Genomic DNA, 25,520 nt, shown 5'->3' with positions numbered 1-25,520 from the left:
AGTTATAACTGCTGTAGCAGTAGTATTCACCAAACAAAAGTATCTGACTACCCTGACACAGCATACCTGTAGTTCCTACACACATACTTACAGATAAACTTATAGTACAGTTTATTTCAATTTTTATTTGTCTCCTTTAGTTCCTGAAAATATCTTTAGAGTCTTACTGAAGGGCACATATGTTCAGATTGCCTCTTTTTTTGTCCACGTCCAACATATATATATATTGCGTTGGCTGTTCTCTCTTCACAAAGTGCTGTTTCCTGACTTGTTAGCAAAAATTGTTTAACTCCTCTTGTCCTAAAATTGAGGCATCTTTCTTTCAGAATCCTGAAGTCTGTTCTGGTGTCTCTGACTAAAGGACTCCTGGAATTACAAATTTGGGGGACTTTTTTTTGTCCCTTAGTCAAGATAGAGCTCTCTCCTGAAAACCAGCATATTAGCCAAAGCATGCACCCAAAAGACTAATCTACCATTAGCTTCTATCCCATCTTTCTTGTGCTGACCACAGATGACCTCCCTACCTCTTTTTTTGCTCTATTTTTACTTAAATTGCTGGGAGAAATTTTTTTCTTAACGAGGTCTGTCTTAACTTGACTTTCCATACTCTCCTTTTTATTATGAAGATAGTTTCTGACCTCCGAGGCATAGCTTTCTTTTGTGATCTGTTTTGTTTTCCTTGTAGGCTTCTTTACATTCCAAGCATCTCTTGTGACATAAGTATTCCTGCTAATTTTTTAACCTTTTCTGCTACAAGTTTTTTTGTGGTTGTAACCTCCAGTTGCCATTTGAGAATGACATTGGCCTCCCGTATGCTCAGTCTCACGTCTACATGAATGTCTTGTGCATCCTAGGAAACAATTCAGATCATACTGAGGTCAAAACATACTAGGTGACCAGCTGAAATTACCACTTGGGCCCTCTCAAACCAGCATCACCCAAGTAGGCATCAGCATGTGAGGTGCCTTACGCTGTCTGGAATCTTGCCCTATCTCCACTGTGCTTTAACCACTGGCACTTAACAGCCCTGAGTATTGATTACAGGAGAAAAAGTTAAATTCAACAAATGGTTCAAATCTTACAGGTGACTATATGATAGACAATAGGTTATTAGCAACATGTAAGTGATGTTACTGTTTCACTTTAAGTGGTTCTGCTGTGGTGCAGAGTTAATTAACTTTTGCGTTAGTTAACTTCTCCACGCTAGTAGACAGTGCTGTGTCACTTGCATCGCTGCCACGTGTTCTCCATTCTCCTGGCAGATCCTCATGCAATCAGAAATGAGGCAAAACTGTAACTGTTCATTTGTTAAAACATGAACTTAAAGTTGGCATTCCTGACAGTCTTCATTTTCTGCAATGGCATAGCTTTAGGTATAAAACAGATTTTTCCAGATAACTGTAGCTGGTGAGATTTTATGCTGTGAGTGACTGATTACTTTGAGGGTAAATTTCAGATTAATGCTGTCAACAGTGATAAATTGCACATTGTTCATTGCAGTCTACCAACTGAGTTAAGATAATGCAACTACAACATGCTGCGATTTTTAAGGATACCAGAGAAGGCTTTTGCAGATTATTTTAAGTTGTGCCAAGGTCCTGTCAGGATGGATTCTGATTTAGTTTTTCTAAAATAGTTAATAAAAACAAAATCTGTACAGATCTAAACCACCAAAATACTTAAAAATGTGAAGCTTATATTCCTTTGGTTCATCAGCTACACATGCATTTAATTTAAATGCTTGTTTCATACATTTTCTGATTACTTAGAATATATTCTGCAAAAGCTTATCTGAAGTGAATATATAAGCAGTGTACAAAAAGTCCGTTTAAACATGTGCCTTTATCAGTTTGCTTTTGCATACTTGAACGTTGTGAAACTTGAGAAATTATTTCAACTTCGGGTCTTCTGTTTTATAGTAAAAACCCGTCTGTCTTAAAAGTAATGAATAGCTTTTATGTTGGTTTGTAAACTTCCCGGTAAGTACATTCTTATAGTGTATATATGTGTGTTTATGTGTGTGTACATACAGATATATATATTTTTTTTAATTAAATATTTTTAAGGAACCAGTAGAGCAAGGCAGCAAAGGAATGTCCAGGTCAGCTGAATATGGTATTTTTTACCCCTGCAGAAAAGGAGTGTAAAGCAGTTTATGGCTATTTAAGGATATTTAGAGGTATAAATTGTAGGACCGCCCTCTTCATTGCAGCAGTCTTGTTACCTTCAGATCTCTCATGAATCAGAGTTCAGCTGAGTCAGAAGTCATGTTAAATGGGAGGTTTCTAAAGCTATTTGTTGTTTTAACAGGCAATAGAAAGAAGAAAAACCTTTCTTCTCAGTTTACTTGATTGTCAGTTGTTCCCACACATTTCTTTACACTTTCTCTTCTTACCTTTCTGATAAACATCCTTGGTAAGTAAGAGATACAGTTCAAGTTTTTATTGTTAAAACAGACTTCATCAGTGGCACCCTGCAGATTGATAAGACCATTTCTGTTTCTTGGGAACAGGCAGTCATTTGTAGGAACTCTAGCAAATTGTGGAAGGTTGGACTAGATGATCCCTGAAGTCCCTTCCAACCTGTGATTCTGTGAATTTCTATAAAGTTGTAGTTCCTGAGTGATAACGTAATTTTTAGTCCTAAATTTTTCTTTCTTTAAAGAAAGTTATCTCTTGTTGCTATTTGTATAGAAATTTTTACTTCAAACACTCTTAAGTGATAGAAATGTTTTGATACAAAGTGCTCTTAAGATGGTAGGATTGTGTTCACTGGGCTTTGCTTATTTACTGCTTCTTTTTGGAGTTTTGTTGCCTCTTCTCATGGATTTTAACAAGTTAGACTCACTAGGGCATGATACTATCATACTAGAAGTGAATTCTGTGTTAATTATTTTTCCAGGTTTAATACACTGCTGTATGTATTTAATAACTTCAAAGCTCTGTCATAGAGAACACTGGCTCAATAGAGAGTGCTGAATCTTGAGTGTATGTCAGTCATGTATCACAAAATTTAGCACACACTGTGAACCCATCTAAGGATTTTCTGCTTGTTGTAGTTGACAGATAGGCCAAGTTTTTGACGTCACAATTTCTGAAAAATAATACCTTCTGCAGCAGAAGTAGAGAAATATTAAAAGAAAGATTAGAAGTGGTATGCCCTGAGTAATTGTATCCTGGGACTGTGTTTGTACACACCCAAGGGCAGAATGCAGCCAATAGTGACTTCTCTTATTGGATTCCTGGCAAATTTGTTCAGTTCTGCTGCCTATGGAGTTATACATTACAATAATTTCCCAAGTTAAATTTTCCTTGGAGAATACTTTTTTTTCCTTATTTTGTATGTGTGAAATCGGCAATCTAGTGGTCCTTTGTGATATTTGATAAAAAGGCATTTTCAGGTCAATTCAAACATACGTGGTAAATGTTTTTTTTTTATATATATCTATTTTATATAAATGTGTATTTGTGCACATGTATAAAATGTATTTCTTCAGCATGAACCTTATTTTTCATCTCAAGGAGGCTGTGGCTTTTTCTTTGTTACTTTTAGGAATTCTCCTCTAACTTCCAATTTTCAGTTTATTTGCTTTTAAAGTATTGTGGTATGTGCAGGTCAATAGAAATGCAGTTGTAGTTCGCTATTCCAGTATCCATGATGTTTTTCTTGTCTTAGAAGCTGTCAGTGGTATTTAATACATCAGTTATAGCATTCCGTCCTTAATTGAAGACGGTAAGCTAAAATGAAATGAGAAATAGTATATTTACTGACAGAGAATAAAAATATATATGTACTTATCATGTTTTTTAGTATATTTCTTAATGATTACTGCTTAGATTTGTACTTTACTTTCATTCTGGTTTTATATTTATTACTGTTACAATTTTGAGACAGCAAGTTGTGACTGGAAATAGTACTAAAAGTGAGAGGAGAATATGCATAAAACCATAGGTGGATTCAACATGGTAGAAAGAATGCAAGAAACGTGGAAGTAAACAGAAAATAAATTAATTTATAACCATTTATCGCCTTGATAATTTATGTCTCTTGGAATAATCATTAGTTTGTATTGCTTTGGGTAAAGAACAGAGGACACTTCAGCTGTGCAGACCACAAAACGTCTGCCTGCCTCTTCCAAATTTCATAGTATATCAGTTGTTGTCTTGGGTTTTTTTGCTGCAAGGTTGGCCCCTTGCTACTAGAGCCTGTTATCGTGCATCTGTATAGTTTCCATCCACACACTCCACCCCATATTTTGTGGATTCTGCCTGTTAAATCCAGCCTTTTAAGACAATTCTGCCAAAAGCACCTCCACTGAAAAGAGAGGAAAGATTACATGGAGCCATAGCTTCTCTGGTCTGTGCTAAAGGCATTTGCTGTTTCTCAGTCTCTTCATCTGATGGTGTAAACCAGCAAAGGCGCATGAATCTTGTTGCCTTCACTGTATAGTGTAACACGTAAGATGTGCTCAGCATCAAAGGTGGGGGGAGGGGCGCACAACACTGGGTCATTTGTTGATGTAGCCAAATGGCATGCCATTGCTTTGCAAAAAATACAGGTTTTGAAAGATCTTTCTAACAGTAAGGTCTAGGAATAACTGGGTCCTTGCTTGAATATTCAGTATAAATGCCCAGCTCTGAGAAAAGTAGATGTTTAGGCTCTCAAGCTGACTTTAATTGCCAAGTTGGTTTTTTCTGAAGCTCTATTCCAAACAGTTTTCTGTCGCGTTTTTTCTGATTTGTATCAGTAAGCCTCCTGAAATAAATTAAAACCTTGAATTCACTCCAATGCTACTTGTTATATTTAATAAGTTGTATGTCCTTGGACAAAGAGAGGGAAAATTTTGACCAAAAGATACATCCAGTCCTCTTTGAACTGATAAAAGCATCTTGACGTCCTATTTATAAAATACAGCATTCAGGATATGTGCAAAGAATTTTTTAATGTCTGTTTTTATTGGTTTATGCTGTAATTTGCATATTGCTGTTTTTTATTAAGTATAACACATTAAATATTTTACCATTTGTAAGAAGTAAAATATTTTCCTCACATCTGTATTCTTCTAATGCAAATGCCCTATGTTATATGAAAGACCATTTAAAAAATCAATTGTTACTTATTTTCATTATGTTTTTGCTGTAAATTAATCTGTAATATCAGACCCAAGAATGAGATAATGAGAGAACAGATTTAACCTTCTTCTGAAGTGATTGTATTTTGGGGAACAGGATAGAGGGAAATGTTATACCACGTAACTTAAAAATTCATCCTCTATTTTAAGGGAGTTTTGTTGGTATTTAAGTGTTCTTATCCACCTCTTACCTCTCAATTATTATTTTGCCTGTCTTGAAACAGAGTACAGTGGCAGAATTTTGATAATAAAGGCTGTCAGGCATCATGTTAGCTTCCATACATACAATCCCTATCCATGTGATTTGCAGCAGCTTAAAATATTTCCTTGTTAGTCTTTTTCCACAGCTTAATGTTCCCCTCACATGATCAAACGGAAAGAACCACGATAAATAAGCATTGAATAAACATGTTCAAGATAAGAATTTTTATTTGAGTTTAAATTGTTCTGTTTCCTGTTTTCCTTTTTCTCAAGAGAATAGGCCTTGTTTTAATACAAGAGTCAGTAATGTCATAACTCTTAGGAACTTGCATTTATTCAGTTCCTAGTTTTACCTGAGTTTTGCATCACATGCCCAGCATAAACTGAATTATGTAATTGTTCTAATAGTTGCGCTATGTGAGGCATTTAAAGCCCTCTAAAGCTATCAGTAGCTGTTTTACTTTTTCTTGCACAGAGCTCTGTGATACATTTTTTAAATTATTTTCTTTTACAGGTTCCTTACAGCCTTTCCTGGAAGCCTGCAGTAATGAATCCTTCTTCTGTACTTGCTCTGTATTGCTTCGAAGTTCTAAGCTAGATACTCAGATTTTGGAAAAGCTCTGTGTTATACTGCAAAAACTCTCCAGAATAAAGTAATCCTTTACTACCATTATTCTGTTACTTGTTATTGGAACAGGAAACTCAGGGACCTTTATCCTTCTCCTTTTTCAAAAACTCATCTCTGTTTTGCTGTTTCTTTGCTTTACCATAGACAGTGCTGGACTTTCTCTGTTAGCAGTTAAATTTAAACTGTTTGTGTCAGATGTGTAAGGCAAGACTCCCAATTTGCTTATAAATCCAGTTCAATTTACAGAATACAAACAAACAAACAAAAAAACCAAACCCCAACACCAAAAAACCCCCAAAACCTAGCCTAAGGAGGAAATATTCCGTATGTATGCAGATGACAAGGATACTTAGAAGAGAACCCTTCTTTTCTTTCCCCTTGACCTTTAATTTTACTCAGGTACTTGGTAATAATCTCCTTTAAAAATTTAGCTTCATCTGTGACTTGCATTCAAGTTGCATCAGTTTTCATTTCCTTCAAAAACAGAATTTAAAGTCTTGAGCTATTTAAGCCCTTTTGGGAATGTTAATCTTTATAAAATATGTTCCTGTTGCTTACTGGTTACTAGTTTATTGTAACAAAGGTCTTCATTAGGTCAGTAGTAATGTGCTGCTGAGCTCCATTGGTGCATTACTTAATGAGATTGTTTCACTTATAAAAGCAGGTATCTAAACGGAGCCATTTTTTACATTAGACTTAAAGTTGTTGGCAAAACAGGTTGTCATTTGACTTTATTTGGAACAAAATTGAACTCTAGGGAAAAAAATGTTTTCTTGTAAAATAATCTAATATAAATCTTAACTTACATTAGAAATATATTAAAAGTAAAATTTGCTCAGAAATCCTAATATTTTTTTTTTTAATTGTTCTGGAACCATATTTCACATTAGTGAAACCCTGTTATACCCCTTCCTTGAGCCTTAATTATACTACATGTCAATACCACTTACTCAAGTGAAAGTGAAATCATAGTTTTTGGTGATTTTTGCCACGATTTTTCTCACCATGCATTAATAACCTTCTGCTTAGAGATATTATGTGTACCATAGAAGAATTACATGAAGCTCCCAATATAATGCATTTTTCTTCATTAAAAAAATAATTTTCTGTAGAATCTTTAGTGTTTAGAGGAAACCTCTCAACTTTCAAATGACAATTATTTTATGTAAAATCTTTTGCAGAAGCAATAAGAAGATGTTTGAATTGTTTACTCTTCACCAAATGATTCAAGAACTACATAGGACTACAAATCCAGATCATGCTTTCCTCCATATAAACCTCAATTCAATTCTGTTGAATTTGGGATTGTTGAGGAGTAACTCTCTTACCTCCAGCCTAAGCCCAAGTCATTAGCACTATCTTTCAATCTAATTATTGTTCTGTATGATTTATACCAAATGCCTATGTTACTTGGAATTTGGATTTTTTTTTTTACTGTTTTCTATAAATATATTAAGCAGAACCTCAGTACTGTATTAGTTGCTCTGTATCACGTGGAATCTCATTGATATTTCCCTCATTCATAAACAGGAAAATTAAAAATTGCGTAATATGCTAAATGGCTTTCTTCAATACTTTTTAAAAAAGTGGAATAATGCTGCTGTTCTGAATGACTCATTCAGTCTAAAGAACTGGGTCCCTTGAGTAAGCAGATCAGAAATACCAACCTTTCCTTACAGGTAGGAATCCTAGTTACTTTTAACCCTTAAGAGAGTTTTATAAATTCATTTATTTATTTTATGGTTGATAAGTAACAGACAGGTATCTTATCAAATTATCTTTTGAGATATTCACAGTTTTAATGATTAAAACCAGATTTTGATTTAACGTAACTAGATGTGTTGAATGAGAAATTTTGTTGTTGTTGTTTTGATTTCAGAATATCTTACTGTTTGTTTTATCTTTTCCTGTATTTATGTAACATTTAGTATTTTATCCTGCTTTGTATGAATTTCTAGTGTAACTTTGGGTTGTAATATATCTGAAAATGTAAATAAAAACTTTTCTTAAAATGCCTGGCAACAGTAATCCCTATTGTAAAATTATTACATTTTATTGTTTCTGCTGTATTTTGTATTAATTTACAATACAATCCTGATTGTATTGAATTATTATTGTATCTTAGTACCCGCATTTCTGAGTGTGATGAATATATTTTTTGCCTGCCACAGTTCAGTGTTAAGAAGTTCTTACACATAGGAAATAAGATACTTTTTAAAAATTCAGCTTAGTCTTCCATTTCTGATTTGTATTGTAGCTACTGAAACTCTCTAATTGTAAATTGAAACTGCAGTTAAAATTTAAAGATCTGCTGTAAGTTATTCTTTGACTAATGCCGTCAGTCAGCATAAAACCTCAGAGAGGTTTACTTCTCATTTTCATACTTTTTTTCCTTGATTTTCCTTTGTATTTTTTTACCAGAAGTCTTTGAACTGAGTCTTTGAAGTTGAATTCTAACTGCAAATAGTTTTCTAGCAATTTGACTTAAATTTCTGACAAGGTCTCCTATGAAAGGAGTCTACACCAGATTTGGCACCAAGTGTGTCTGGAAGAGAGAGTAGGCAGTGTGTACTCTTTGGGCAGGAGACCAGCTCTAGGTAATTTTTAAATAGTACTGATCATAGCTAAAAGCCTTTGCTGACAATCGATTATGTTTTGGAATAAGTACTTCTTAATCTGTAGTTTTGGTTTTCTGTCAGACTTACCAGCAGTGCAAAAGCTTGCATATACTTTTGGCTGGAGACAAAATCCACTTGTTTAGAAAGTGTGTTCCCAGTCCTTGAGCTGCTCTGCCTACTTGGTCATTAAAAATACTAGAAGATTAATAAACAAAAAAAAGCTATAGAAAGTCGTTAGGTTTCCTAAATCCACTGGAGCATTGGTTGTGCTCTTGGCTCTCAGCCCTTCATGCTGCTGTTTGTTAATCTACCAATCTTCCCTGTGGTACCAGTTTAACACAATGTGTTCATCTAATAACGGCAAAGGTAATGCAGTAGAAGAGGTACATAGAGTATGGTCTAGCTTTACTGTTGGTACCTTGTGTTTTATTTGCAGTAGTGTTTATGGTCTGAGAAGATGACTCACTGTTAATTTTGAGTTTTTAAGATGTAGAATGTTTCTCTTAAAATGCAAAAAATAGGGTTTTTTGAATCTGTTAAATATTAATGTAATTAAATTTATGAACTTAGGATGAAACTAATGATTTTGATCTTAAGTAAATTTTAACTGAGCTGTGAGGAAAAATACAGGTTCTTGATTTCACATTCATATTACAGTAAACATAAAAAGTATCAGAAATAAAGAAATAAATGTATTGTACAAATTAATACAAAGTGTCTTGTGAAGAATAGATACTTCTATAAATAAAAAAGTTAAAGTTCCAAAATCTGCATATGATTTTTGACTCAGGGTAGTAATTCTTGTGTAATAACCAAAAGTCAAAAATACGCTCTATAAAGTCATATGGAGGCTAGACTTGTGAAATTAAGTAGAAATTAACTTTTTTGAAGCCCGTTGTTGACAACTTATAGTAGTTCCATAGTACATTGTCATAAAACTTTTCAGTGAAAATCTTTAAGGAATACAAACCATGCCATGTTAATGCAGAAATATTTATGAAGCCTCCTAATAACTAGAAAGGTGAAACAGTGATGAATTAGGAATTGGTTTTATTTGCTATCAGATTTTCAGTTTATGTTGGATTACATCTTTAAACATACATGGTTTTATGGGACATGTGGTCTATAAATACAAGTGAAAAGATCGTTTTACAATAATATGATTTCAGGATCAGAGGCTTCAAGGAAAGTAAAATGTCAGTCTATGAAAAATGGAACTAAATGATTGGAAATAATAAACTGAAATTGATATTTTAGCTCTATTCGGTTTCAATTTGTAAGTGATTATCTAGAGTAACTAAGCTAACTAATAATGGTGTCTACGTTAGAAGCATAGATAACCTAGCTTGCCTTTGTCATTAACAGGCAGAAGTAGGTACCAGGCTAAATATTGTACCATAATCACAGTTATTTCTATATTCCTGCTTCTAAATATTTGGTAAATCAAATTTTGTACGCACCTGCTTGTTGCACTGTCTTGAACATTGACCTTGTGGGCCAGCCCACGCCGGTTGTCCACACCACAGTCTGTGTTGTGGCCTTGCTCAAACAGCCCCATCCTGTTATCATTCCCCTGAGTGACCTTGGCAGCCTCTGCAGGGAGTCGGTTGTGTTCCCTGCTGCCTTTTGTGGATTTGGTTTGGGAAGGATAGATTTCTGCCAAATTGGCTACGCTTTGGGCATCTCTTCATATAGTCTTGCCTTCTCAGATGAAATCTAGAATTTCCTGAGGGTTTTCTGCTTTTGCAGCATTGGGGTACGGTAATATGAGTATGGATTTAAACTACTTTATCCTACTCTCAGAAGACTGTCTACAACAAGAGACATTTGAAAAAGGTAACTGTAACTCCAGCTATTTCCTGTGGTTCCCAATTCCCTAAGGAAACATGGTTTATGTGATCACTGTCTGTCTGCACTCCTGAAAAAGAAAACGCTGTTTTGAATGTGCCACCCACCAGATTTGGCAGCAGGCAAGAGAATATTCATTTCCAACCATTTTTTTGAGAGAATTTGCGGAGGAGAGACCTTATGAATACTTGCACGGAAAAGAAAGATGGACTCAAGCTTTCTGGCAGCAGCCAGCTGATCAGTCAGAACATGTAGCTTCAAACTAGCTATAATCTGCCATGTCTTGCTTGCGTGTAGGTCTCCGGAAACAACTAGCTACCACCACTGGCATGAGATGAAGAAAGTTTCTGGTAGTCACAACCTGTCACTTCAAAGGGAGGTGAAGAATTGACCCACAATTTTATGTTGCTGGGTTTTGGAACAGCTGTGGGAGTCCTCACTGGGAAAGTCAACAAGAATATTGCACCTACTTATGTTAGGATAGTTTTCATCCCAGAAAAGGCTACCAAACTTGAAGGGAAATACTTTTTTTTTTTTTTAACAAACCCATCTATTGTAGAATTGTGATTGCCCTTGCTGTTTATCCAAGGTTTCCTATTGATATGTGGGCAAGATGATGTTTTAGACCCAATCTACGAAGTCTAGATTCGGCAAATCTGTAAGAAAGATCGTTCCCTGGACAGGGGACAGTTGTATTTGCAGCTTGGCATATCTAAGTAAAGTAGGCTAACATTACCCAGCCTGCACGGTTGAGCTCTGTTTCTTCGTATTTGTGACTTTTACCAGCTGATAAAAGGTCTGTCTCTCGAAGTGGGATTTCAAAGTTATCTTCCAGTTCTCCTGCACATGACTGGCTTGCAACTTTTTAAATGTTATATAACAGAGTTTAATATATTATGGGGAAAAATTGCTTGTAGCAGATAAATTAACCTGAAAGGTGAAAGTATGCTGAAGGCAACAAGTTTTTGAAGAAGTTTTATTCACGATCAGCATCAATGTCTAAAATATATGATTTAATTTACTGGACCACATTTAAAAGGAGCTGTACGCAGACCTCATAATTCAGAGCTATGACACTGGATCGTTTAATTATATACTGAATTTTTCACCTAAAACTTATACAACTTCAGGGATTGATGGTCTGATAGAAAGCATTTATCTTCAGGATAGCAGATTTAGATTTAGCCCAGAAAGTCTGAAAATCTGATCTATGAAACAATTTGGTAAACTCCCACTTTCCAAATGGTTAGAGGAACTGCGGTGGCAAAGCAGTGACCCCTTGTGCTCCTCTTAGTGATATAATCTCACGTGTTCTTAAAATTCACAAAAATTATTTTAAAAAGTAATAGTGCTGTGCATTGTTGTGATCCTACGTTTGACATTCCCCTGAGAAACGCTACGATGGGCAAAGGTATCTTTCTATGTTACACGGACAGTTGTAGCGTGCAGTGTCAAAACCACTGCTATCCATTGTCAAAAATAGACGCATTTTGGGCTGATGAAAGCCTTTAATGCCATCTTCTGACCATGGTTAGGAATATTGCTGCTTATTAGACTTTCAGTTTTCACATGATTTTGAAAGCAAGTGTCTTGTATATTTATGACTACCTGATCACTACCAGAAGACATAACTTCAAACAAAACCACTTACTGTTTACTTGCTTGTAGCTACTTTTATTGAGTGAATGGTCCTGAGTCGAAATTTAACAAGACGTAACTCACGAGACATTCTAAAGTCGCACTGAGAGATTACCTGAGAAAAAGAGATCCAAGAAGCTTTTTTTTTTTCCCTCCAAAACCAGTTATCTCTGTGACCATTGCTGGAGGATATTTAGACTGGTCCCAAGGAATATTTCCCTGAATAAACCACATCTCTCTGATCACTGCAACTTCATTGTAAGTAACTGCTCTGGTAGGCATACACAAGTAAGGGCTGTAAACTCAGTGGCCAGGATACTGCTAACAACAGTAGCTATGAAAGCTCAGCATACAATAACATTCCTATTAATTAGTTTACTTTAAGGTTATCTTCGGCTCCATAAAATGGTATCCTCGGTGCAGTTAGTTATGGGGAAAAGAAGTAAAAATAACCTATCCAGTTTACAGGGAAAAAAAAAGCGTTATATGGTGCAAGAGTTCCAAGGGGAGGATAATATTCCACCCACACACCAACTCTTTGGGAAAGTAGTATGCCTTTGAAGAAGGTCAGAGATAACTAGTGTTGCCAGACTGGTTTTTGTCCTTCAGAAGAAACAGGATTCTAATATGTGGATTCAAGAGCTATTTATATAACAAATGCAAATAAGCAGAATTTCTCTGTTCCACGGTCCTTCCCAAAATGTAGCAGTTTGATGTCTTCCTGGTTTGTCCTCCTCCACACTGAAGTGTGACTATGATTTTTTGATTTTTTTTTTCACAGCAACCTTGCGCACCAATGCCAAATTCCAGAAACAGGTGCCTAACTCTGCTGCCTTCCTGTTTCAGTTGTCTTTCTACTAATCTGTCTTTGGTGTTACCTCCTCCTGATTTTTCATTTACCTCTATGTGGTGGACTAAATTGGAAAATCATTGTGTATTCCTGAACTGTCTTGCAATACTAACTTGAATCGTATTACAAGCTTGTTTTTAAAGCAGCCTCTCTCACCAACTGTGAAAAAATAATTTACCTTTTTTTTAAAAAAAAAAAAAAGGTGACGGACAAATGAGATGCCTGTGTGTGACCTGTATAACAGCTAATCACTGGCGTCTTCTGCAGTAGAGGATGCAAAGGTTTCTTATCATTCTTCCATAATATAAGTATTCAGACAGTCTAGTTTCACAGAACACTGGCAAAAAGGAATCAATGCTTTTCTGTCCTTGAAGAGTGGTTGATAGTGATAAATTAATGCTTGAGGTAACAGGTGCTATGCATTATAAATCATATCACAAGAAACAGTCAAAAGAGCTTATTTCGGTGTAGGGGAAATAGAATATATATGCAATATTATGTGTCTAGAACTAGGTATAGACAGACAGTGCATTCTTACCCTGTTTATATTAATATATTTACTGGAATATGTACTAGGAAGCTTATCAATACATAATAAAGGCATGGGCTCTCTTTGCTTTTCATTATCACAGAGGAGTATAGAGGTTGCTTGCAGAAGAATGACTTCTGCATACAGGAATTATTGGTTTACCTCTGGGTCATGATTTTCACCTGCAACAGTAAGGTTTTTTCCCACCTCTTAAATACACCCTCCTTATAATAAAGCAGGACTTCTAAAATGTATGAGGCTTTGAGTTCAATGGGGAGATATTAAAATGGGATGCCTTTTTAGCTCTGGGAATTTCAACATGTTATCTTCTTGTTCGTGGATAATGGATTAATGATTCTAAATTATAGAATATGGAGGCAGCCAGCTGATGGCGCTTTATGGTGCAAACCAGAGACCCATCCTTTCCAGCCCATCTTACCTCTATCATTTCTTTTTACTAATGTCATCAGACCAGGTCCATCAAATACCAAACACTATATAGAAGGCAGTTCCTGACTGCAACCTAAGATTAGAGAGAGTCTGCAAAGTCCGGCAAGTATCTCTAAGGGAAAACTGGGACGATACTGGCCAGGCTAGGAAACTGGGATTAGGTGGGAAACGTCTTGCAAGGTAATAAGTATTAATCTTGCCTGGGAGGAACTTTCCACAAAGTCACCCAAAAGGCTAGTGGCGGAGTTGGGAATAGGTTTATCTGTAGACACCCAGCTAAGTGCTCCCTCTAGTAGGGCCTGCTGATACAAAACAAAAGAAAAAAGCCCTAATGCTATTTTTACAGTGTCCTTAATGTGGCTTGTAGAAGTCCTTGCAGCAAAACCTTGAGCTGACCAGAGCTTTGTGTGAATCTTTTGAAGTCTTTTGTTTTCAGTAAGCATTTCCAAGGACTGAAATGGTCTTTTCACCTTGAAAGCTGGGTTTTATCAGAGTATAAAGGAGAACAATTATCTTTTAAGGAAAAAAAAAAAAGCACATCAAAAAGGAAATAAAGGGTTTTGTTGATTATTTTCTCCCTGACCTGCTCGTTCCCTTAAGGGGTGGGTCTTAAATTTTATTCCAACTCTAATAACTTTCTGTTTGCAGCAAATTCTGCCTGTCTCCTCTAAATCCCATAAACATTCATCTAATTTACATTGTAACTACTTGAGGCCTTGTCCTGTACCTGCCCTTACCAGTGGTCTCCCATTCCCTGCTGTGCTGCAGAGTCCCTGCTTTCTCACTGTGTCTCCGAGCCCTTCCCACCTTGCTTTCTTGAAGCTCCTCTTGCTGCTGGCATGCTCCTTTGCTCTGAAGGAAGGCACAGGTTTTCTTCTGTCCACAGGAAAAGCCTGAGACTGTTTATAGTAATCAAGACAAGGTAAAACAGTAGCCTTTCCACTCTGATGTAAAATGCAGCCTTTTAAAGGAATATAATATTGTAATAATACGTAACTGTGATTTTTTTTTTTTTTTTTTTTTTTTATCACTAGGATAAAAACTCCTAGATTGTGTGGCATTTGTTGTAATGAGTAAGACAAGAAACTTCCAGGGATGATCAAAGTGGATCTGTAGCTGTATAAAGACATTTTACGGGTTAGTCAAGTTGAAATCACTCTACCTGAGCACATACGCTAATGTAAGCAACCATTTTTTCCCCCTGTTGAGTCTGGTCTTTCAGCATTAGGTTAAAAAGCTCAGACCAAGATAACGAGTGTTTCCTAAAGAAGTGCTGCCAGGAGCTGAAAAAAAAAATCGTTTTCTAAAAGCAAAAATATAAATTGGCTTCACACCAAAAGCCAGATGCATATTTTGCTCTGAAGAAGACAGTCTGTAGATGATCAACTGCTTGCCGGAGAGGTAAAGAGCCACTTGTAAGCAAGGGTAGTCATGTTTTCTTCAGAGTTTGGATTGTTGAAGTGAGTTTGGTTTAAGACTGTGTGGTAAGAAGTGTGCTTACATGTGAGGTAAAGTCACTGCAACAGGTTAAAATCTTTAACATTCTTACATGAAAATTCAGAACCTTCTCTTTAACTTCCTGTTGCAGATTCCGTGTCGTACTTAGGACGGCAGAATCAATCGTAGCTTTACTCTAACCTTATATGAGCCAAACTTGCTGTAAATACTAAGAACATTATTATACAATGCCAGAGAAATTAACCTTAAGTACACCGTAAGCATTCGTCTGATCCAATAATTCCCCAAAACAGAACACCAATCAACATAATTTATAATATTTTCACATTCATCTTCTTCGACACTTGCTGGCTGTAGCTGTTTCAGAGATGTTACTGAGCTGAAATACAGTCACACACCTGAAGTTCATTGGTTACTTGGTAGGATTCAACTCATCTAACCTCTGACAACTGTAGAATAAATATTTACATCAGAGCTTGTCACTCCAGGTCCTTGTTACAGTCTAGAGACACTATAGCCTATAGTTTGAGGATGCAGCCGTCTTGATCATTTTAGATGTCTGCTTCAGCGCAAGATGAATCTCACTGCAGACACCTGTGTTTGCAGAGGTACACCCCAGTGTGCTGGAAGCACTGCACATGAATGAACAATTGAAAAAGCAAGAAGGAAAAATTGAAACAAAGGCGACATCCCACAGAAGCTCTCAGGTGGTTTGTTTTTTTATGTTTCTGTGTTTTGTTTCAACCTTTTGCACAATGGAAGGACGTGGGTATTTTATTCCGATCTGAGTTTGTGCTTTGCCAAGTTAAATGTAAGAAGCCAAAGTTCCTCCTTTGGATGATTGTCCATAAGCACATTGAAGCAGAGAATGCTCAAGCCTTTCAGGCAGTGACACGTTTAGATGCAGCAATGCCTGTTGGAGTGTGCTTCCCGCTGTGTTAACTCCTGCACGTATAGTGCAGGGAGTAAAAAGACGACAGTAAAGTGAAACTCAGAACAGTGGTTCCTCCCAACCATCTGGCAAACTCAAAGCTTTCGTTGCAGTTTCTGGAGCCTTTCTCTCCTTTAATCGTTGATGGAACGAGAACATAGTCATCATGCTGAAACCAACAAATGAATCTGAATAAACAAAATCCCAAACTGTTTTTAAAGTAGGACAGTGTTTCTTCCACTTAGAGAATGTTTGATCTGTATGAAATACTCTGAAAAGTCTTAGCTTAGTCATCAGGGCCTGGGGGAAATGCAACTTGGTGCTCTGTTTTTTTAGAAGCTAGCGGTTCTGCTGGCGGTCTTACCAGTGCAGCCTAAGATCAGATGAACATAATTGTCCCTGTCATGCAGTGGAAGTTTCCAGTTAAGATCTCTGATAAAGTCATGTAGTACTGCTAATTTGGGAATGCAAATTGAGAACACGTTAATGAGAGAGTAATGCTACTGTGAGATTACTCGCCCGTCTCACGGTGTGTACCAGCTCTCAGTAAATATATAATAACTTACAGACAGTTTCTCCAAGGAGTTGCTGGGAGTTTGGCATTTCCAGAGCTCCTACAAGGTGAAACATTGAACCAAAACTATATTGACAAAGGAAGAATGGTTTCTACTTCAAAGTTTCCAAAGTGTGATGCAGAGAAGCAGTATCCCACGGGAGTGCTATGATTCCTTCATGTGTGTTACCTAGACACTCCCATACACAGGAATGTGCCTGCTAGCCCTTGGCTAACTCATTTAATTACAGATTTATAAGGCAATATATGATTTAGTCAAAGAAATGGCTAATATAACTGTGTTTGACCTCTTTCTTTTATTAGCATATTTTATGTTCATACTTTACAATATAATAAGTTATATATACAGCATTAAAAAATTATTAGGAAGAAAGTTTTGGCAAGATCTACAGGAAATTTTTTTCATTCCTGTACATCTTCTGTGAAACAATAAAAATACTGTATACTAAATAAAATAACGTTAAATAGTCTGTGTTCACATTGGCACCATCGATTTCAAGACCCTAACATTTCATGGCCCAATAAACATAAAAAAGAGGATTCCTGTATCTTCTTTCAAACAAATAAATGGTGTGTACTATTAAATGACACATGAAATATAGAGTCCACTGATAACACTGTAGTTACACACTGGCACAAGAAAAATAGAATCTTCCCTTTTTTTTTTTTTTTCTCTTTCCCTTTTTTATTCTAGTAGAAATAGTACTAAACTGCAAATTCAGGGTCTTGAAAATCTTGTTGAAAATTGCTGAGATGTCAACAGACCTAGAAATCTTATTGAAGCCTGTTGAAATCTGTATGAATTTGTCACTGATTTTTTGAGACAACAAGAATTTCGCCCCTAAATTAAACATCAATTAGCTAGCTTGCTTCTTCATTAAAAGTCAAAATTCTCATCAAATTTAGTATATGCAAGTTAATGAAGAGTGTGTTACGATATGAAGGAAATGGTGGAAGAAGAACGAGAAGGATAGGGTTTATGTTGCAGTAGGCACTTCCTCTGCTATACAAATCAAGTGCTGAAAAGATACTAAATATAGATCTTAAAGGGGGATAATAATTGTTCTGCACAATTATGATGCTATCATAGATAAGATATAGTTACTAAGTGGTGGAATACTTGTTAACTTCAGGGTAATAGTTAATACTTTTTATAGCATTTTGTTCAATCATGCATTTTCGAATTTAAAAAGTATTGCTTTGTAACTGACACGTCATCTTGATTTAGTGGTTGCACTTGTTGAAATCTGTCATCGCTCATTTTAGCTATAAATTAATAAAATATGTTTGGTAACAGCTACTGATTTGTGGTCTGAACAAGTTTTAGGGAACTTTTAATCATTAAAATCAGAGATTAGTTAAAAGGAGAAAAATAAGGTCGATTTTTGTTGTACGTAACCTCACAATAATGCTTTACCTTCCACACCTTCACCAACGGATTCTGTGCTCATGGCATACGTTTACAAGAGTATAGCATTTAAAAAACACTTTTTCCTCTGAATTTCAAGTGTCTCTAAGGAAATTTACTCTTTTTGCTCTTAGTTTCAAGTATGCACCACTGTTGTCTGAAATTCCTCTGCTTGGAATATAATTTGATATATAGATGTCACTACTGGAAAAAATAAATTTTTCGTGGTAGTGGACAAGCTCTTTTCGTTGCTTCTTACTTTGGAACAGCTTAAAGAAGAGAAGAACTTGTTGCTCTCAACTTACAAGGAGTGACTGCCAGCTTTTACTGCCCACCTGCTCACCAGCTTTTCCTCAGCAAGTCAGCAACTTGAATTTACAATTTCTGAAATGTCAGTATGGAGCAAGAGTGCGTTTATGTGCATTATGTACAGCGTTCTGAAGCACTTCGATCTGTAAATTATGTTGACTCTTTTTTCATATAGTATAGTTAGTTAATCTGAGGACTGTATATACACCTATGCACATACTTCTAGATTCAACGAACCCGTAGTAAGTATAGAAAATGAAACTGGGTACATATTAAATGTGTTAGAGACGATAGAAATGTACGTGCCTTGTGTAATAATTGACGCTGTGGCTGTGGTACGGCTTTTGACTGTAACTATCAAACTGTTGAACGAAGCCCTAAGAGACAGGAATAGTTTCAGAGGGCAACTCAATGGTTTTCTTGAAGGCCAGGCAGGAAGGGTATCAGCAGGGTTATCTGCACATATACACAGACTGCAAACGGGACGTTTGTGTGTCCACTTATTATTGGTAACTGTTCAACATGATCATTTTCTTTAATGACATGTTTCATACCAAGCTTTTGGGGAGATTTCTGCTCTTATTTTGGTAAATGTGTAACTTCAATTTTTTGGAAGTCAAAGAGAATAGCTCCCTGTTGGTCACTGGGAGCGATTATGTAGGAGATATATCAATGGTCTTTTGTCCAAAGTCTTTGACATGGTGCTTGCTGGAATCACGGTTCTCGCAGGTGATGTGGAAGCGCAGGTCCCAGGCAGGCACGTCAGGATGTCCCTGCTGGTTCAGGAGCAGGCATTGCTTGTGCCCACTCCAGAATATCTGCACACAAGGATTCGACAGCATCCAGCCGCTCGATTTGAACCAGTTTGGTTAGCAGTTCTGGGATGCTGTAACCTGCTGTGCTGATGCGATCAAATAGCTGCATGCCATCTGTCATGCCACCTATCTCATCTCTTTTCAGTCCAAAGCTCTCGGCAAGGTGGCGCCACGTTTTCACTATGGCTTTTTCTGTGTTGTAGGTCGAGCTGAGCATTCGGCTGGTCTTCTCCAGGCAATCAAATGGCAGCTCCGTAGGGCTCAGACCTGCAAAGTGAGGTGTTTATTGTCACATGGCTCTGTGCACATCTCAACTAGTCAAGGCATTTTTTAAAGTACTACAGTACGTGCTGTTAGCAAGAAGTACAGCTAAAACCTTTTAAACGATGGTCCGTGTCTAGCTCCAAAGTTATTACTGTATATTACCAAATTAATTCTTCTTAGTGACGGTAGGATACAATAACTAGGGTAAAAAGTTGTCTGGGAAAGAAGTATTAGATGGGCTGTATGAATTCCCATGGCACTGCCCCTTCCTTCAACAATTTACTAGCTGTTAGAAAAAGTATATTGCAACCATATCGCTAGTGAGCAGCTCCATCAGTACACCTCTGCACGTCAGGCGCAGTGTTTGAGCTCAAGAGACAGCACTGACCCTTCCCTGAGTCTGCCACCAGTAGCTGCTGTAACATCTCTGTAACTGAAAGTTGCCCTTGTAGGAACGTGAGGAGTGAGGTGAAGCAAAGATGACAGATACTTGCAAGCATAAAAGTCCCTGCAAGTGCTTGACTGTCATTACTATCACTGAATCCCTAGAGAGGATTTAACATTCATCCTGTGGGGAGAAAGCTATTTTTTCCTGGACATTTTTTCTATGTATTAGTGGTCACAGAATAGAGCAGAGAATCAGCTACAGCATTTCTCCAAAACCAGTCTTTTGCTTCTGTAGTTTTCCTGCTTCACACTTAAAAGCAGTAATTTGGTGGGAGACAGAGCTCCCCGAACCACAGAAAACTCAAAAAGCACACACGCACACATGCACACAAAGAGCGTGTGTGGAGTAAATGCAGTCTTGTCTTCTGTCCTGCAGGGAAATTCATTCACGTCTCTTCTGCCAAAACAGTCCAGGTAGTCAAGTGGTAAAGAGGGTTGAAAGATTTAAAACACTGACTTCCTTGGAAACTCCACTTTTTATCATGAGAAGTGGGAGAGCATTTAGAGAAGCAGAGTAGTTCAAGGCTCGTATCTGAAATACAATCTTGACCCTCCCCAAATCACACTTTTGTACTTGGAACTAATTTGTATCTTTTATCCATGGGACTAAACAAATAAATCAAACAGGTTTCCTCCAGATGGGGAATGCGAGAGTGCTTTTCCGCAACTCAGTCTGTGTGCGTGTACCAACAGGACCCAACACTACCCTCCGGGGTCTCCATAGGCAGGAAGGCCGTGCACACGCCTGGAGAGAAGCCGTGGCGTGCTCCTGCCCAAGCCCAGCCTAGGGAGCTCTGGGGTCAGGGCACCAAGGTGCTTCCTGGCAAGTGAGCACAAATCTGCCTACGGAGTCTCTTTTCTGATCGGAACTTTCTCCTTTCCATAGGAAGGCAGAGGCTTTTCTTATTTTATAGCAAATGCTTGTGATCTCATTTTGTGCTGTTAGTACAGGTGCAAGTTTTGTACACTCACCTTCTGCAACGTCGCATACGTTAGCATATACATCGAGGATCTTTTTCCTTCGACTTTGAATCTAAATGAGAAGATTTTTATTTCATTAATTTTTTAGTCATGGGAGTAAACAATTAACAGAGAGCAGTAGAAAACCCATGGGACATCCTCATTTCATGGCCCTACAGGTTATCACATAATGTCCTCAAGGGCCCCTTTTGAAGACTCAAGGAAAAGGACACAGCAATTATTCTGGGAAGCATAAACCTCTTTCTGATTTCACTTTCCACTGCCAGAGATCTTTCTTTCCATCTTCTAGTCTTCTTTTAGAACAATTACTTTTCTGCTCCAAGTGTTTGTATATTTTATTTCTCTTTCAGACTGAAGCAAACTCCCAACAATGAAGAAAAATTCAATACCACGCATGAGGGCAATTAATGTAGGGATGTCCAGGTAAACCAGGACAGGACTGGCCACAGGCAATTAAATTCAGATTGAAATTGCTTTCTTCCAGTAATCTAAGAGGACTGTAGGGGAGGGCATCTTCCTTTCTGTCATTTGATGTAGAACATCTTAGTGCATTTCTAATTATATGTATTTTCTTCCATGATATATTGCCTGGTTGAATCTGAAACATTTTACAGATAGTTTTTAAAAAAAAAAATCAGTGAAGCTATGGACAGGGAAAATCTAAGGTTCAGGGCGCTCCAGTCATTTTTGACAAGAAAGAAACTCGACTGAAAACCTGACATTTTCCAAGCTGAAAAATGACATTTTGATATAGTTTCATTTAGCAAAAATATTCTCAAGGTTTGGCTTTGCATCCAATGTGAAGTGAAAACAAATGTCAAAATGTCATGAGTTCTCAGGGACTGGCATTGTCATCCCTCTGCGAGCTCTCGTTAGGGCTGAGCTTTCTGAAAGGCTGTCTTTTTGATAGGACTTTAGCATTATCTCCTCAAATTTGCCACTTTCTACTGCAAACCAGGCTAGGAAAAAAGCTCTCCTTTCACTATTTTGTTCTGTAGAAAGAGTTTCCTCATTTTATCTGGGCTCTAAAGGGCAAGGTGCATCAATGGCTTCGATTAATAGACTTGCAGCTGGAGACCACAAAGTGGCTGGTCCACCTGAACAAAGCCTGTCTCACAGGCGCAGACAATGTGCAAGTGTGCTGTGTCGCAGGGCAATGCAATGCAGACGCTGATCTTCGTTCACATATTCTTGGTATAATTTACGTGAGCTTAATCACTTGTGTTGCTATTGTAGGCTTGGAATAGCGGTTTCTGAACTTTATAAGCAGGAAATTTTCTTTTAATAGGATTTATTAAAACTTCTCCTAGTCAAACTATTGGATCTTATTTTCATTCTCCTCTCATTTTTAGGGCAAGGATGGAGGTTAAATAATTCCATGGCCATTAAGAATTATGCAGGATGCTCTTTTTACCAGAGCCAGAAGGTGGAGAATTTCTAAAGCTATGATGAAAGCAAACAGGTAAAGTTGAGCCAGAGGATCCTCCATGTGGTAGCTCATTGCATAGTTGCAAACATGCAACATGGATTTTGTTTTAACTAGGAGGGAGCAGACTTGGATAAGAGAGGTATTCAGCTTTCTTTACCCTCATCCAACAGCTACTTAATACTCTTTTCTGTATTAGAAATGTTACTTCACCCCCAGCCTGAAGCAAATTCATTCTTTTCTAACTTCTGGCAACTGGCTTAATTGTGAAATCGTAGGTATGGAGCTGAGGATCTTGAGGCAGCCTGCACTTTCATTGAAAACTTTGTCTTCAGCCTTGTCAGCAGGCTTCAGTCCCTGAGGAATATGTTAGAATGGAAGGTCTGGAAGAAATAGTTCATGCTTCAGATGTGTTTACGAGCTATCTATCTAAATCACTCTGGAAAATATATCTATTATATATGGTCTTTAGAAGGTAAGCCACTTCTTATTAAAAGTTCTGATTTTATGCATACCCAACTTGTATTATCTAATTCCAAGCCAGTGCATACAGAAGCATGTTAAAGTTGGATATTTAGCGAGACCTCAGAAAACTGAACTTTGAAATAGGAGCATTGGAGTAGTAAGTTATTTTCAGATGGTCATAAGTGTCTATGACTAGAAAAACATTCCTCTGTGTTGAGACTGTGTGTCTGGTCTCAGCTATTTTAGAAAGTTTGATCTCAACCATCCCAACAATTTAAAACACAGAAAGATGCAGTTTCAAACCTTTTTATTCTTAAAAGCTATATGATGTTTTTTATTAATGATGTGATTTTGTCCCAGGTATTGCCACTCTAAAATTATTTTTGAAATACTAAATCCATAAAAAATATCTGAATAAACGCTTTCTTTTTAAGCATAGTTTCCTGTTAATATAAAATAAAAAGTTAAGTGGATGAGGTGTGGCCTTAACTATGCCTTGAAATATGCCAAGTGAGATAAAACGGCCTGAGCAGTACACGCTCAGCAGGAAGAAGCGATGGCCTTCCACAGCAAAACAAACAGTGGATTTACAGTGTCCTTCAGAGCACAGGAGTGATCTTCAGAGCACGTGTGTGTTCTTCCAAAATTATACAAGAAAACCAAGCATAACACCGGATATTATTGAAAAGTCTATGGCATGGAAATACCGATGCTACTGGGTCAAGGCTCTCAGATGCTATGCTGCCTCATGAAGCCAGCCTTGCTGTTGCATTATTTTTCTGTCTTGGATTTTCTGTGGTAAATGTAGCACCAGGGTTAGTTATATTAGCATTAGCTATATTGGGGACCTGCTGTTATTTGGTTTTATCCTCTTTTTCTGGACTAGAAAATATAATACTCAAAAAAGCAGAGTTATTACTCTTATAGGAAGTTTGGTTTTCAGCCCAAACAACCCAAACTATTCTATAATTCTATGATTCTATTAGACAGATAGACAGATAGACAGATAGACAGATAGACAGATAGATAGATAGATAGATAGATAGATAGATAGATAGATAGATAGATAGATAGATATAGACACACCAGGATGCAAGGAAGATTCTATAATAAATTTGTCTGGAGAAGCTCTTGTAAATTAGTCTGGTCTGCACTATAATGCATTTTTTTGGGGTGATAGTTTGTATATTGTCTTCTTAAAAAAAAAAAAACCACAGAAAAATTCTCTCAGTTTTTAAATCTCAAAATAGCCTTACCCCAGTAGATTTATTGCTTGTAGAAGATTTATCTCTGGCCAAATGCACTAAAGATAACAGGCATCTCTCTGGAGTCCCCTGTTTGTCAACTGCAGCTTCTTCATCACTATCCATACTACGACTTAAAAGTCGTTCATTCTCAGAAGATGCATCATTTTCACTGTAAAATGAAGGACATGGTTATCTCAGTGGAGTCTCTCAGGGGTTGACTCCAATCATCCCTTTTTGCTCTCCTAGAGTAATGGAATAAAAGTGTTTTCCATTTTTAACAATGCCTTTCCTCCAAAATCCTGTGAATGTACCTGCATTCACCTGCCCAGGGTGTATGTACAAAGCCACCAAGTTACGCAGTCACACGTATCTTGCAAGAATGATTTTATAGAAGAATTTTCCACTGAGGACACTGTTTAGCCCACCTTAATCATGTTACCCAGCCGGGTTTGGCTGCCGGGCAGACGCAAGGTGAGGAATCTGTCACACCGCGCCGCCCAGATAACACTACAGACAAGGAGTTTCCTTAAGACCCGGAGCAGCTATTTTTTGCTCCTCCTACCTGAAAGTGAATGGGAACCTTACTAAGGGCATATATGCAAGAGCAGCACTCAGGTCCCAGAAATGGACCTCTCAAAAGAGGAGATGGAGCCCCAAAAGCTGATGAACTGGTCACCGAGGACACAGGTTTCTTTTTGGTGACGTCTGCCATCCTCTCTTAGAAACCGGAGGAGAAAAAGCCTACTAAGGCGTCTAGTCTTTTCCCTGCTGCAGCAAAGTACCAGCATACCCATCTACCTCCCTGTTCCTGCTGTAAAAGGTTGAAAGCACAGGGACAGCACAGCTATCTGAGTGGGCTGTGACCCAGATCATGTAGTGCTCAAGGTGAGGTTTTAAGATAAGGTGGCCGTGGTCACCACAGCTCTGCCAGAAACTCTAGCAGGTGCGACTTTCCCATTGACATGTTATTCCTTGGTCTGAGAAACTTGAAAATCTTGGTGCTAATTACTTCTATTTTGTTCTTCATACATTCCTTTGTACCAGGATTAACAGTGACTATGTCCCTCCCCCACATCAGTCAACCTGGAAGTATGTTTATCTTTTACTCACCTTTTAACAGCCTTAGCTGGAGTTGCTGTAAGTTTTTCAAACTCTTCCTTCTCAGAGAATATCACAACATTATCTGTAGAACAATAATTAGGGAAATATAAATTGGCAATGAGTTTCCAAACTGGTGTTTTGTCTCAGGAGCCGGTTCTGCTGGCAACCTTACTGCAAACATAATTCTCTCTGCTACGTTTT

The 25,520-nt window shown here is 37.4% G+C and overlaps 2 protein-coding genes across 8 annotated transcripts in view; one reads left to right on the top strand and one right to left on the bottom strand.

Moving 5' to 3' along the window:
* CCDC138 (coiled-coil domain containing 138) overlaps positions 1–7,972 on the top strand; it is a 37,904-nt gene extending 29,932 nt beyond the window's left edge. For 5 of the 6 annotated variants that reach the window (XM_075092003.1, XM_075091993.1, XM_075092013.1 and 2 more), the window contains 2 exons: positions 5,847–5,985; positions 7,142–7,972. In XM_075092003.1, coding sequence (XP_074948104.1) covers positions 5,847–5,985; positions 7,142–7,313 — 311 coding nt within the window. In that variant the 3' untranslated portion in view covers positions 7,314–7,972. Of the gene's footprint in view, positions 1–5,846; positions 5,986–7,141 lie in introns of those variants that run through there. The other variant, XM_075092023.1, reaches the window with a different exon arrangement.
* Positions 7,973–17,146: 9,174 nt separating this feature from the next.
* EDAR (ectodysplasin A receptor) overlaps positions 17,147–25,520 on the bottom strand; it is a 75,526-nt gene continuing 67,152 nt past the window's right edge. For both annotated transcript variants that reach the window (XM_075091972.1, XM_075091980.1), the window contains exons 9-12: positions 25,329–25,401; positions 24,228–24,387; positions 21,072–21,132; positions 17,147–19,655 (exon numbers count right to left, since the gene is read on the bottom strand). In XM_075091972.1, coding sequence (XP_074948073.1) covers positions 19,336–19,655; positions 21,072–21,132; positions 24,228–24,387; positions 25,329–25,401 — 614 coding nt within the window. In that variant the 3' untranslated portion in view covers positions 17,147–19,335. The remainder of the gene's footprint in view (positions 19,656–21,071; positions 21,133–24,227; positions 24,388–25,328; positions 25,402–25,520) is intronic.

Source organism: Phalacrocorax aristotelis, chromosome 1 (assembly GCF_949628215.1).
Source record: "Phalacrocorax aristotelis chromosome 1, bGulAri2.1, whole genome shotgun sequence".
NCBI classification, from domain to species: Eukaryota; Metazoa; Chordata; class Aves; order Suliformes; family Phalacrocoracidae; genus Phalacrocorax; species Phalacrocorax aristotelis.
The sequence above is the reverse complement of the archived record's forward strand: the minus strand, read 5'-3'. Positions and strand labels throughout refer to the sequence as shown.